General features: G+C 34.7%; 1 protein-coding gene across 1 annotated transcript in view; it reads left to right on the forward strand.

Annotated features, from left to right (window-relative positions):
* The window catches only part of LOC140056066 (DNA polymerase epsilon catalytic subunit A-like), a 38,240-nt gene extending 24,071 nt beyond the window's left edge, over positions 1 to 14,169 (forward strand). Inside the window, exons 28-46 of the mRNA XM_072101301.1 lie at positions 199 to 295; positions 391 to 529; positions 731 to 837; positions 973 to 1,101; positions 1,450 to 1,616; positions 1,998 to 2,158; positions 2,719 to 2,894; positions 3,566 to 3,680; positions 4,101 to 4,255; positions 4,393 to 4,482; positions 5,516 to 5,804; positions 6,260 to 6,397; positions 6,796 to 6,867; positions 7,229 to 7,428; positions 8,023 to 8,161; positions 8,689 to 8,903; positions 9,323 to 9,455; positions 10,051 to 10,160; positions 13,421 to 14,169. Coding sequence (XP_071957402.1) covers positions 199 to 295; positions 391 to 529; positions 731 to 837; positions 973 to 1,101; positions 1,450 to 1,616; positions 1,998 to 2,158; positions 2,719 to 2,894; positions 3,566 to 3,680; positions 4,101 to 4,255; positions 4,393 to 4,482; positions 5,516 to 5,804; positions 6,260 to 6,397; positions 6,796 to 6,867; positions 7,229 to 7,428; positions 8,023 to 8,161; positions 8,689 to 8,903; positions 9,323 to 9,455; positions 10,051 to 10,160; positions 13,421 to 13,502 — 2,714 coding nt within the window. The 3' untranslated portion in view covers positions 13,503 to 14,169. The remainder of the gene's footprint in view (positions 1 to 198; positions 296 to 390; positions 530 to 730; positions 838 to 972; positions 1,102 to 1,449; positions 1,617 to 1,997; positions 2,159 to 2,718; positions 2,895 to 3,565; positions 3,681 to 4,100; positions 4,256 to 4,392; positions 4,483 to 5,515; positions 5,805 to 6,259; positions 6,398 to 6,795; positions 6,868 to 7,228; positions 7,429 to 8,022; positions 8,162 to 8,688; positions 8,904 to 9,322; positions 9,456 to 10,050; positions 10,161 to 13,420) is intronic.
* Positions 14,170 to 14,670: the final 501 nt, after the last annotated feature.

The raw sequence follows: 14,670 nt of genomic DNA on the forward strand, positions 1-14,670 counted from the left end.
AAGATGAATATAATTCATTTGAACTGAAGTTGTAGTTTATCATTCATGTTTGGAATAAAATATACTACTTTCAGAGCCATGCAATATAGCTAGAGAGGTACATATTTGGGTAGAGTATATTTGTGTAAACATTTCATTTCAATCCATTGTTTCAAATATCGGATTTGAAATAAATCAACAAAACAACTTTTTTTTTAGTTTGGAGAAAAGTGAATAAGACGCTACCAAGATCAAATGGTGTTTTCTATTTGTATGAGTATGCTGTGCCTGAACAACTGTTCCAAGAGAACCTAAAGTAAGAACATATTCAGTTGTAGTAATAAATATTTTTAAAAAGGGAATTTTTTACCTGTAATTTACTTAAATTTGTTACTATATGTTTGTTTACAGTGAGATCTATGCTGACCTGTCTGCACCAGATATTGAGGGTGTATATGAAACACAGTTGAGCCTTGATTTCAGAGCAATCGTTAGGCTAGGATGTGTATGCATGGTTAGTAGGCAGTTTGCGAGATACGTCTGTGGAAAGGTAAGTACATACTGTTTAAAGGAGGTTGTGATTTGCTATGACCTAGTTGCATAATGTTAATTCATTGTGCACATACATTGGTGATTACTAGACTCTTCCAAATCTGAACACTGGAAACTATAATACTGGAAACTCTCTCGAATGAAATGCATTCTGGAAAAAAAACTCTTAATAATGTTTACTTATTTGGTTTATTTACAGGAGGTAGATACATTTGACTTACAGCATCTAGATTTCAAGACTTTAGCTCAGTTTGCCTACCTTCCATCAGGTTCTATGAGAAGGGTGTTCATTTACCATCACATGGTGTAAGTTTCAACAAACTTTTCTTTACTTGTTTTGTTAATATACATTGCAATTGCACAGCTAAAAGTTTGGTGTGTACATTTTTTCTAGGAGGTATAGTTTGCATAGTATTTACTGTTTTTAAATTTCTGTTTCAGTGGCTCAAAGGTAATGTTTGGAATATTCTTCTCAACAACAAAGAAAGCAACTGTCATTGCGGTGGATACAGTGCGTACCAATCAGATGCCGAACCTGACAACCATGTACCAAACCGAACGAAATGCAAAGTATGTTATCAACATTTTGTTTTAAAAAAATATTTAATTGAAGCTGTTACTACATTTGATCAGTATGTATAGTATACTGTAGATAAAGATTTGATAAAATAGTTGGTGGCAGAAAAAGTCTTCTCTGATAAGGACTTGCAAAACTTGAGATCTTATTTACACATCTCGTCTGCATTTAAAAGACCCTATGCACCTATCTGAGCGTTACTATGTGCTCTGGGAAGAGTGGCTTTATGTCCCTATCGGACAAAAGATGGAAAATATTGTGTATTTTAAGTTGTCTTTGCACATCTAGAATCTTTTTCTCCCGTATTCTGTTCCTCTCTAAAGCTCTATTTTTTGTTTTAGAATTCAACGAGGAACAGAAGAGGAATACTTACCAATGCCTGAACATTCATTTGAAGTACAAGTTGAGAAAGACATCAGAAAGGCCTATAAAGCTATTCATCGTCTGCTTGGTGCATACAAGGAGGAAAGGAAAGGACCAACATTCATTGCTATTCAATCAAAAATGGGTAAGCTGGTTTTATTTTATTAATCTATTTACAATTTTGTGATTGAATTCTCAATCTTAATTTTCACATGGCATCAACAATGTGTATGTATACTGCACATACTTCAAACTACATAATTCTCTTCATAAACAAAGTTGACTTGCTTGTGATGGAAACACTTTTAGCAATATCTGCCACCCATAGATACTTCGCAAAATTGTTCTTGTTTTTAAAGTATATATGTGTACTGTGGTACTTTCTTTCAATTGTTAATGAACATGCACGGATTAGGAAAGAACTTATTATGTGAAAGAGCTTCACTAGTAGTACGATGCCAAAAGCCTCATGATATACAACACTTTTATCACTCGCTTATTCTTTACATTTGCCTTCTGTTTTCAGGTAATCTTGAGTTGATTAGCCATATTCCAGTATTAGAAGATTTCCCTGTGGTACGTATCCACGTCACTGATAGTGACAACCTCTACAGTGTGCTAGACTGGCAGCGACAGGGATCTCGAAGGCTGCTACAACACTACCTTAATGTAGACTATCTACTGATGGTAAGGAAGACAAAACGTAATAATATACTACCGTATATATCCTCAGGTCTAATCCCACTTCAGGTCTAATCCCACTTCAGGTCTAATCCACCCCCTACTTTATGTCTGATTTCACAAACAGACATATCCCAAGTATAGTCCCAGTATTTTATTTATTTTTTTTTTTTAACCATATTTAATGAGGGTGATCCATCCAGCTATTGCTGATCATTAGGGACCCTCAGAGGTTTACACGACAAACATATACACAAGATGCTCTACATAAACAAAGTCTTATTACAAGTCTTTGGGAGTGGAGTAATTTGGTCCTTAGAACAAATCCTGACATGTGACAGGACTTGAACCCAGGACCCTTGGGGTGGTAGCCAAGCATCATAACCACCAAGCCACAACTCCACTATATTGACTTTTGGTCTGAGATCAAACCAGAGGATATACAGTACTTGTAAAAAGGCTTTAGTATTATAATCAATAAAGAGTAAATAAAGAAAACTGAAATGGAAAAGACATTTCATGACCATTCTAGTTAAAGATTGACACTGCATCATTTATTTTCTAAGAGTTATCTTGAGCAGAGCAGATACTTTCATGTTCCACTTGGCAACCTGCCAGAAGATCCAGGCATCTTTGGTGCTGATCTGTTCTTTGCTCGTCACCTTCAGAAGCATGGTCACTTATTGTGGACGTCAATGTCCGAAAGACCAGACTTGGGTGGCAAAGAAGCAGATGATAACCGGTATGTACTAGGTTTTTGTGTATTTATAAATTGCAAAATAGAAAATACTATACTTATATACATAAACACAGTAACATACTTATTTCGAAAGTACAGTTTTATAGACTTGTGTTCTGTAGCTGAAACTTCTTCTTAACATGCCTATTTAACTTGGTGTTTGTTTAAGCCATGCAGTTGTGCTAATGTACTGTCTATGCTCTGTCTACACTATCAAGTGAGTGAGTGGCCGAGCGGTTAAGACAGAGGAACCGTAATCACGTAGCCATAACATCGGCAGGGGTTCGAGGCTCACTTACTCTATGGTTCTGGTGGTAGAACGAGTCTTCTCGGATAAGGACTATAAACCGTAGGTCCAGTGTACACAACTTGCTCGTGTGCACTTTAAAGAACCTAGTACATCTTTCGAGACGAGTAGGGGGTTACCCCGGTGTAGTAGTACATCACAGCCACTGATCACCAACTGGGCCCTCTGGGAGATCAGTCTTTGACTGAAGAGATCACCCAGTATAAAGATAAAACAAACAAACAAAGTAGTTGGACAAAAAAGATGTGAAATGCACAAATAGGGTAGTGCACTGACAAGTCATGTCCACATATGGGCACATCACATTTTGTTGTCGCATAAAGTTTGATAGTGTTGACGGAGCTTAATACTCTTTATACATTACCAGACTTGTTTCTGAGATGGAAGAGAAGGCAACGATGGAGATCAACAACCCTGGTTCTTATGCGACAGTCTGTGTTGAACTTGATATTGCAAGCTTAGCCGTCAATACATTATTGCAGGTTAGAGCCTGTAGGCTTGATTTAAAATAAAAATATCCATGCCTTGGGTCTAAAATAAGAATACTTAATGTTATACTTAATGTTTTAAATTATCATATTTTTTTTAACCTATTCCATAATAATTTGAACAAGGCCATCTAACAACAGGACACTGAGCTTGCCTTGCTAAGATAGGAACTTGTAACAGTCCTTTGATCTTATGTCTGGCTGCAACAAATACCAACAGTACTGTACTATGTAAATATTCTTTGTGGCGCGTGGTGTTTAAGGGTGTGGAACTCATCGTGTTGCACTCACAGATAAACTTTTTAATTTTCTGAACACGTCATCCTGTTGTTAGATAAACTGTTTAGGCACAGTGACCAAGCATTGTTATTTTGACCTATTAAAAAGTGAACTTTCTTTTTCATTGATTTTCAGTCACATCAGATTAGTGAGTTAGAAGGAGCAGCCGGAAGTATAGCATTTGACAGTATCCCACAATCATCTTTAGAAGACATGGTAACAGGGCAAGCAGGCTCTGCAGCAGGCCTAGCAAGCTATGACGAGACTGCCCTATGTGCTGGCACATTTAGGTTAGTCCAAAGATTGTAATTGCCAGTCTTTTGTGGTTCTTGTAATGACTACATGATTAGATTACGAAAGAATGGAATATATTATTACTCCAATCTAAATAATGAAATAATAATTGTGTACATTATGTTCTTTATAGGGTTATGAAAAGTATGGTCCATGGTTGGTTAAAAGATGTTGCCGAATATAGTAATGTGTTTGCAGATTATCAAATCATGCACTTTTATAGGTATGTATTTAGTACACATCAAATACAGATTTCTATTGACTGAGAATGGAACACAAGGACATACAGCTTGGATGATCCATTGCTTGTGGTTTGACAAATTATACACAAAGCTTAAAGCTTAAAAAATGCTATGTACGGTACATGCTTTTAGATGTTTATTAAAAGTTCAGGAAACTAGAACTAAAGAGGCTATAACGTATTGTTGATATTGTGCGTATCTGAATATACTATACTGCAGACCAATATGCAAATAAAGCAACTCGCAGACCAAGTAGGCTATTTACATAAATAGAGAGGTTTCGCAATCTTACGAATACGATAACAAAAACGGATACGTCACGCACACATATTCGTTTTCGTAAGCCATAAAAAATCTGTTTCGCATGGCAACGAAATATTGAGGCGCGTCCAAAATATGACTGCGGTGATTTTGAGCGAAGCAAAGGTACGTGTTGCTTGGTGCTTGGCTGCCTAGGCCTAGCATAACATCAAAGCGAGTGAAGACTTTAAAAACTGCTATTTATCTAAATTGACCTGGCATTTTAGTAAATTACTTTAGTAAATTACTTTCAATAAATCTATAATTATATTATAATCATGAATCATTCCTAATTCAAATGCAAAATGTGCAAAATAGATCAAAAACTATACTCGTTTTGTAGTTACGAATATGACTGGTGATATTCGTCAACACGAATACGCTTTACGAATATGAAATGGGGATCAGCTCAAAAATTTCACAAATGTATGACGTATCCGTTTTCGTTATTGTATTCGTAAGGTTGCGAAACCTCCCTAATAACTACGTAAACACTACACTATACATTGTATAAAACTAACTAAGTGGCTAAATTTACTATTAGGCAGTAAATTTACATACATGTTTTTAGCTGGGCGACATGAACAGAATCATTTATGATTAAGTGTAAATTTAAGGTTCTAAAGTTTTAAGAATAAAGATATCTCAATTCATTGCTTACTACTGCCTCCCAAACAATATATCCAAACTAATAAAATATCTTTAAATTTACAGATGGCTTCGTTCTCCAAGTGCATTACTTTACGAGCCCGCCCTCAGACGTACTCTAAGTAACCTCATGCAGAAGTTGTTCATACACCTTATAACCGAATTCAAACGACTTGGCTCCACTATCGTGTACGCCAATTTCAACCGAATAATTCTATGTACTAAGAAGAGGAGCATCATGGACGCCATAGCCTATGTTGAGTACATTACAAATAGTATAAAGTCACGTGACCTGTTCCACGGCATTGACATGTCTTTCAAGGAATGCTGGGAATATTTGATTTGGCTTGACCCAGTAAGTATAATTATTTAACCTGCATGTATAATGTATATAATATTTGTTCTTATATAGCGCTTATTGCACAATGTTTCTAAGCGCTTCATATTACAGTATATCCCGGGTCATTTTTTTTATTTAAACATGTATGGAAACATACTCCCAATAATACAGCTAGTAATCAGCGCAATTATGTTTTGACCTTACGGGTAAGGATATAGACCAGCTTTGGATTTTAACTTGCAATCTCACGATCAGTAGTCCTTACATGCTACACTACCCTCCCCCACAATATATACGTACCAATATCCTTTTCATTCTGCATCCAGCCTCATTGACACCTTAACATCAACAAAGTATGTGGTCTAAAAATAAGAGATTTCTGGTACATTACCAGCCACAAACATTATTAACATGCACTTGAATATACAGAAAATGCAATTATGTGTTTCTTTTTATCTGATATTTGTAAGGCTAACCATGGTGGAGTGAAAGGCCAGCTTCCAAAGTCTTTGCAGCAACCAAATAGAGATGACGAGGAAAGCATGCAAACACCAGAAGATGAGGATAGTGAAGTTGTAGGTAGTGATAAAGAAGATGATGATGATGAGGTAGTCAAATTTGCTTCTCTGTACCATTAAATGTTTTGCTCTTATCATGTGACCCAATCGTCCAATCAAATGACAGGAATCTATTTAGGTGTTACATGTTACATGGCAAATCTGTTTGGCTCTTATCATGTGACCCAGTCGTTCAATCAAATGAAGGAATCTATTTAGGTGTTACATGTTATACAAAATATGAATCAGTGCAATGGTACAAATAATTTTATTCGGTGAAAGAATGAAATTTTATTTCCACAAGGCCATTACATGGCAATCTGTATTGGCCATAATGCAATTCAAATGAAAGATCTTTAATAGGGTGTCTCTTGAATAGAATTTTTCCAAAGCAGGGTTTCTGCTGTATTTTTTTATCTTTATTCCTCTTCATATTTTATTTTCTCTAGGTTGAAGTTGAGATGAACTGGAACATAATGCATTATCTACCAAAGTCTGCAGCCTGTCAAACCAATTTTAATGTAAGTTACATGAAGTGAATCTCTTGATTTATGCATGCTTTATGGGTAAATTTATATTCCATTTTTTAATTATGGAAATCTTTAAAAAATATTGGGCAATGTGGTTTGGTGGTTTACATGCTGGCTTATCAATTCTAGGTTTAAATCTTGTTAAAAGTTCCAGGCCAATACAATGCCACCACCTAACCCTCATATGTGACTTGATTTAGAAGGCATTGGTATTCCATCCTGTAAATGACAAGTCATTTTACTGTTTTCAATCATTTGGTTCACTTTTGTATTTGTACTCAGTCTTTGGTTTTTTTCACTTTTTTTAATTTATGATTTGTCACAATTAAATTATCTTTTTTCTCCAAAACAGATGACAATAGCTGGCTATATTTTAGCTATCTATCAACACTTGCAAGAAGACATGTTGCAGAACACTCCTGGAAACACACCGATACGTCGTAAGGGAAACACCCAGACCCAAGTGTCTCAAGCCGACCCTTCAACAACACCTAGCATTGTAGAGTTCTCGCAGGGACTTATTTCGGGAGATTTATCACAAAGACTTTTTGCGTAAGTTTTATAGTTTAGCCTGTGTAACCCAATAGTATAAATAAATAGTTCTCGTAGGTCTTTTTACAATATAGCCATTTAAAGCATTGATTATAAAAGTGACTATAGGAATTTATCTTTTTCATTCAATTCCCCTGTAGACTATGTACAAATATCAATACAATTATACTTCTGGTGTATTGTGTTAAATTATACACTACTATATTTAAATCCAAAGGCAAATTACTGAAAAAAATGACAATGCTGTGGTATCAGTGGCTGGATCTCAATGGAGATACAAAATGACAATGCTGTGGGTATCAATGGCTGGATCTCAATGGAGATACAAAAATAAAAAGCGAAAAGCTAAATCAAAACGATAAAGTAAACAGCCAGAAAAGTTAGCAGAGCTTTCGGGCAACACTAGCCCTTCATCAGTGCAAGTCTACCTCTACTATATTTATTTATATATATGTAGTACCTTTTTTATCATTTATTCCGTAAACTGAAACCACCTACTTGTCTATTATTTATAATTAAAACAATGTAGAAAATATAATATGCGTAACAGTAACAGCATAGGTTTTTAATGATTTAATTGTCTTTTTATTGCAGCATTACGCAAAAAATTCAAAAGAAAATATCTGGTAATAAGGGTAACAAACATGGTGCCTCTGAGGTATTCCCAGAACTACCAGGCTCTCACTTACCATTCCAAAACCCTGCTTTGGAGTTTGTCAAAGCAGTGTGTAAGGTAATTAATTAAGAAAAAAATGGTTTTTTAAACAATTAATTTATCCCAGTGCATCACCTCTGTCAGAACAAAGTTTATCACCAAAAAGCAATTTTTAGTCACATGCAATGCGGCTCTACAGCTAACTAGGCTGGTTGGTCGGTAAACACTAACTTGAGCACGCGACTGCAGCCATGTATATGACCTTGTTTCCTTAGGTAATTCTTATTTTTACAACTTTGGATCTAAAGCTATATCTACATTATCAGTTTGACAAAAAAACTGATGTGCCCAAATATGTTAGTGATATGACACCATTGTGTCCATATATGGGCACATCACATTTTTTTTATCTAGTTTTGTTTAATAGTGTGGACAGAGCTTTAAGAAGGATAAGAAAAGATCAAGATTAGAATTATAAAGTTGTTTGAATTGCTCCATAGACAAATACTGTAGTAGTATCTAATTTATGAAAAAAAAAGTTCCCTGCATGCATCTGGTTTAAGTTACAAACAAAATTGTGATTAATACCGTTTCTATATTATTAGGTACTGTCTTTAGATTCAAACATCACTAACCAAGTGAACAAATTGCGACGAGACTTGTTGAAGCTAATCAGTGTTGGTGACTTTTCCCACGATGCAAAGTGGGTCGACCCATGCTTGTCATACATTCTCCCAGAGGTCATTTGTAAGGTTTGTAACCATTGCCGTGATCTTGACCTCTGCCGTGACCCTATGCTTATTCAAGATGGAGACTCCGTGTAAGTGATGTTAATTACATATATACATATTCATTTTAAATACATCTATTGATTAGTCATGTCTAAAGCCTTGTCTACACAATCAAGCCTTATGTGACAACAAAAATGTGTTGTGCCCATATATAGACATGATGATTTCATATCACTACCATATTTTGTCATATCACTATCATAGGCACATCACGCTTTTTTTGTCAAACTAGTTTGATAGTGTAGACAGAGCTTTAGAAAATTTTATAATTTGTATCAAAAGTCATTAGATTTTCAAGTTCATGGTAAAGATTACTATTATTTCTTCAACTTTGCTGATCAGTAAGTTTTATACCACTACTGAAACCTCATCCAATTTTTGTTGAAGGTACGTAAACTAATAATTCCAATTTGTAAATTATAATAATGCTTGTTTATTTGTTTTTCAGACCGATTTGGCAATGTGTACAGTGTAAGAGTAGCTACGACACTAGTGCTATTGAGCATCTACTGGTGGAGTCTGTTCATCGTACATCCATGTCTTACATATTGCAAGATCTAAGCTGCACAAAGTGTTCACAAGTAAGTATTAAACAGTTATAATATTATATAATATTATATAAATAAAACACCTAATAATTTCCTGTCATTTGATTGGGCAATTGTAGGTCACATGGTGTGCAATAGTACGCAAATATGAATACCTTTACCTTTAATATTGAACGGTCGTTCCATAGTACTTTTTTTCTCTGTTTTTCGCGTTTTCTACTGCCCTATGGTTCCCTTTGTGTCAAGTGTTGCCACCAAATGACGCCCATTCGTCTGTCCACAACAATGCCGTTTGTATAGCTACGGTTTTCGACGCGATGCCCCTGCCGTAACCGCTGGGTCATTCAACTCAAAATTGTGACTGGTTTATGACATGTAACACTGATGATATACAAGTGGGTAATAGCGCATAACCGAACAGCAGACAGAAAGGGTGACATAAAGGAATGCATTACTTAACATGCCAACATTCAACAACTCCTAATTTAATTTCGTCACATTTCGTAGGTTGAACAACACAACATGACAAGTTATTGCGAGTGTTCTCAGGAACTTTAAACCGTGCTGTCAGTCGCGTAAAGGACAAACAACATTGTAACTTCTAATTTAATTTTGTTGCTTTTTGTAGATTAAACAACCCAATATGACGAGCTATTGCGAGTGTGCTGGGGACTTTGAAACGACGATGTCAGTCAAGTTGCTGTCGGAGCAAATGAAAGTGTTTAGTAATATTGCAAGGTACTGTATTGTTACCCTTACTGACATTGACATCTGTCTATCCTTTGTTCAAAGCATCTCATCTCTCATACCCTTAGGTTGTTTTTTTTAAACATCATAATTTGAAGGTGACAGTGTTTTTGTAGTAATTTCCACATCATGAAATGAAGTACATCGTTAAAATAAATCACAAAAATACATTGTTTTTTAATATTTTACTTTTATTGAAGTATGCAGTAGTAGCCTTCTTTGGGACACTCCTATTAACACTTTAGACACTTAAAGGGGGGTTCCGGGTTTAAAATGAATAGTAAAAAATGTAAAATATATTTGTTTGTCTCTTGAACGGTAAAAGTTTCAATTTATATAAGCGCCCAGTGAAGCAGAACGAAGGCTGTGAAATGAGGCCAGATTACAAGTGCAGCTACGGCAAAATCACACTGTGGTTACAGAATAGGAAATTTGTGAAATGGTCAATCTTCCGACGACTCGTTATCATTAACCATATCAATTACTTTTGTAAAATTATACTTATCTGATGTAATTTTAGTCGGTCTTCCCATTTATAAAGTCAATTTTCTATGAAAATCCATCAAAACAGTGAAAAATTAGATAAGTTTGCACTTTACGTTTGCCGATTTTCGCACTGACTTAGGGGAAAGCCTTCAAAATCAATGAAGCGTAACGTATACATTCCTGAGCGAGGAGAGCGAGACGACGATACACGTGCTCTCTCTGCCCATGCCTGGCATCGTCACGTGATAAGCAGATACAGTATACAATACCAAACTGGTCGGGTCGAGTATACCCCGTCTATAATCACAACATGAACGATGTACAGTATTTGATTGAAGGTCGACTCAACCTACCGGAATGGTATAGATAATATAGCTCGAATGAGAGAGTTGGAATATTTGTAAAAATAAGTACAGTATTGCTAATTTTTACAAGTGTAGCCTAAGTAAAAGGCCTGGTAGTATCAATTCGCATAGGGTCTACTACACTAGCTAGCTCAATTTTTAACTGGGCCGGATCGGCTAGGCTAGGCTAGGTCTCCTTCCTACTACCGGTCTACTTGCTTGATGCAATATCCGATTTTTTGGTGACGATCGGGACACCATACGTGCGGACGGCGATCGGACCTTGTTTTGCCTCAATATTTACAGCCGATTTTTGTAGAACGTTTTAGGTTTAGATTGTTTAGGAGTTTGGTTGATAGGATGGGTTTGGAATCCACTGAGTTTTGTTATTTATGGGCCAATCGTTTAGTAATAGGCTAGCTAGGCCCATGAAAGATGGCCCCAATGTTTTAACGTAGCCATCGTGGCATGGAATCCCTAGTCAGAAATGGCTCTCACCCCGGCATGAATAAAATGATTTAGGCTAGGCCTAGCCTAGTACGTGAAGCCGATATACAATCTGTACTATTATTATTAATTCGAGGTATACAAATAGTATAATTTATGACTCCGTAATCTGTACTAAATTTTGTATTTCATTAAATGTCAAATAAATATATGCTACTACTGTTATTATTACACTTTAGGCCTAGCTTAGCAAATCTACAAAAAATGTATTTCACAATGATCGGGTGGTCGTCGTTTGACAGAGGAGAGAGAACACAACGTACAAGCTTGACGTCGCGAGTTTGGAATCCACTGATGACGTGATTTTGTGAATATCTCATGAATATTAATGAGCTTCCCTAAGCTGCTGAAAAACAGATTTTCCATGAATTTACCCTAAAATGTATATGAAATTTAATTTTTTTAATTTCTCGTTATTACTTCTTCATTCTGACATGTCTATATTGTTATAATATTTTTTATTTAATAAATAAACGATATTTAAAAGCAATTTTAAACCCAGAATCCCCCTTTAAGGAAAATGAGGGGTAATACATGTTTTAACACTAGCCATCCTATATTCAGGGAACACCTATTAAAAAGGCACTTAGAAGTTTATATATTTTATTCTATTGCATGATAACAGATAAATGTTTTTTATTTCTATTTTTATTTACTATTTTTATTGAACAATATTTACTCAATAGTCCATGTATCAGTATCACCTCCTGAGCCAGTGCTGCCCATCCTTTAGTAGTCATTGTGCTAAGAAGAAAACACTGAGCCTAGCAGAGGTCCACAAACTGTCTTTAATGTGCTTAATGTATTTTAATTCATAATAACTTTCCTCTCCAAAAAATTATCAAAGAGTTTAAATGGCTTAGTTTAGAAAATGAAATGAAAAAACTGTTTTTATTTTAATGCTGATTAAAATAATTTTAGTGGATTTTAAATGTCTAAGAACTTTCGTAAACTAAGTAATTACTAAACTTGTTTTATTTAAATATCAAAGATAATATTGTGTCTACAATATTATAATATGAATACAGTACATTGACTATCAAAATAGTTGTACCTAAATATGGTAGTGATGTGACATCATCATGTCCATATTTGGGCACACACTTTATTTTGTCACATAAAGTTTGATAGTGTAGACAGCTTTATACTGTGACATCAATTTTCAGATTTACACAATTTGAAGATGTTTTGAAATCTGCATTAGTACGTAAATCCTATCCTTTAGGAGTTTCAACAAATAAAAAACAAAATGTCAATCAAAGTATTTATAGCATGTAAAATGAATGTGGCTTTCCGGTTATTGTCTGCAACGTCAAATAAGGCGCCAGACTACAATAAGTTAAGGCTATATGATAAGTTTTATAATAAGCCATTGTTTAATGCTTGAAATATGACAATCGTAATACAAACTTAAAAGTTTGTATTACGATTGTCATATTTGAGAGTACCTGGTATGAGTATGTCCACTATGTAGTCCTTTGATACAGGAATAAGTAAAGAGAGAATTATGGTTTCATTAAATTTGTTTAAAATTAATTAAGAATAGGTGTATTAAATTATACAGTTAAACAGGAGACACCAACAAACTGTTCCCTTTATTTAATAGAGGTGACCCTGGATAGAGGTTGATCATAATGTTGAAACAGCTTCTTGTTCATTTCACAGAAAAAGTGTCCCTTTAATAGAAGTGCCTACTACTGTAGCTATACTATCAAAACATATTGATCTAAACGTTGAGAAACTCAACAGTTCTTTTTCTAATATATGTGGTGTACTGCAAACTTATATCAACATTTGATTTCGCCATGCAAACCCTCAAACAATATATACTGTACTAACAATGTTTCTAATATACAGTGATGCAAATATAAATAATATAGCACCTGTTCAAATTATCATGATATTTTTTTATAGGCATTATGAAATGAAGTTGCTTGGAGAAACTGTTGATTGGATCCTGAAAATGAACCTAAACATTATAAAACCTAAAATGTGATTGGTTGATTAGATAAATGAACCTACTCATTGTAAAAAAAACTGAAGATATGATTGGTGGATTGACTTCTAAAGATAAATCCAAATTTACACAAGCTGAAATGCGATTGGTGGAATGTTTCCTGAAGATGATACCTAACTATGCAAAAGCTGAAATGTGATTGGTGGCATGTTTCCTGAAGATAATCCCTAACTATGCAAAAGCTGAAATTTGATTGGTGGAATGTTTCCTGAAGATACACCTAAACATTTCAGTAACAAAAATGTGATTGGTGGATTGCTTCTATTATTATCAATTTAGAAAATATATAGTACAAACTATTCTGGTCTATCGATCTGACTAACTTTTAAAAATAGTCAAAATAATGGGTTTTAGCAAAGTAATTTTCAATACAATTAAATAATTAATCAACACAAATCAATAATAAATGTTAATTTAAAACATGCCAAACCTGTAACAGTCCTGAGAATAACATGTACATTAAACCTTTGTTAATACGTCTCAAAATAACAACAACAACACATTGAATTGAACATATCGAGCGCAATGTCATCACAGAATTGTTATAGCGTATCCCTAAAGGACTAAGTTAAACTAAATAGTATTGTAATTATATATATTTTCTGAAGAATAATTTTCATAGTTGTGTTTGAAAATTGTATTTATTCTATTGTGAAATATTAAAATGATTCTTTGTAAAAGAAATGAATTTAAAACGTACATTATGTACAGATTTATGTGCCAGACTTTTTTTTCTGTGCTCTTGATTTTAAAATTCAGTAAAGCCAACTGGAATTTTAGTGCAGAATTTATATAGGCTGTATCTTTCATCTTTGGCAGTTTGATTTTTTGATACTGTAGATCAACAGCAAAGACTAACATTCAATAACAGATTTAATAATAGGATATTATTGAGCTGTTGAGGTAATTTAAACAAAGTACATAAACGATGAATCACCAAGTTGACTTAGACCTATGTCAATTTTTTAAAAAGCTTAGCCGTCAATTTTCTCGGCCGAAAGATCACTTACTACCCTCGGGCCCTGAACTACTAGATCACCGATCACCGGCCATCAGGTCACATCTCAGTGGTGAATTGCTTGAAATAAAGTAAGTGTATGCCGAGCACTGAATTACTCTAGCCCTAGGCCTAGATGTCGTTTGAACA

The sequence above is a fragment of the Antedon mediterranea genome, chromosome 8, assembly GCF_964355755.1.
Source record: "Antedon mediterranea chromosome 8, ecAntMedi1.1, whole genome shotgun sequence".
NCBI classification, from domain to species: domain Eukaryota; kingdom Metazoa; phylum Echinodermata; class Crinoidea; order Comatulida; family Antedonidae; genus Antedon; species Antedon mediterranea.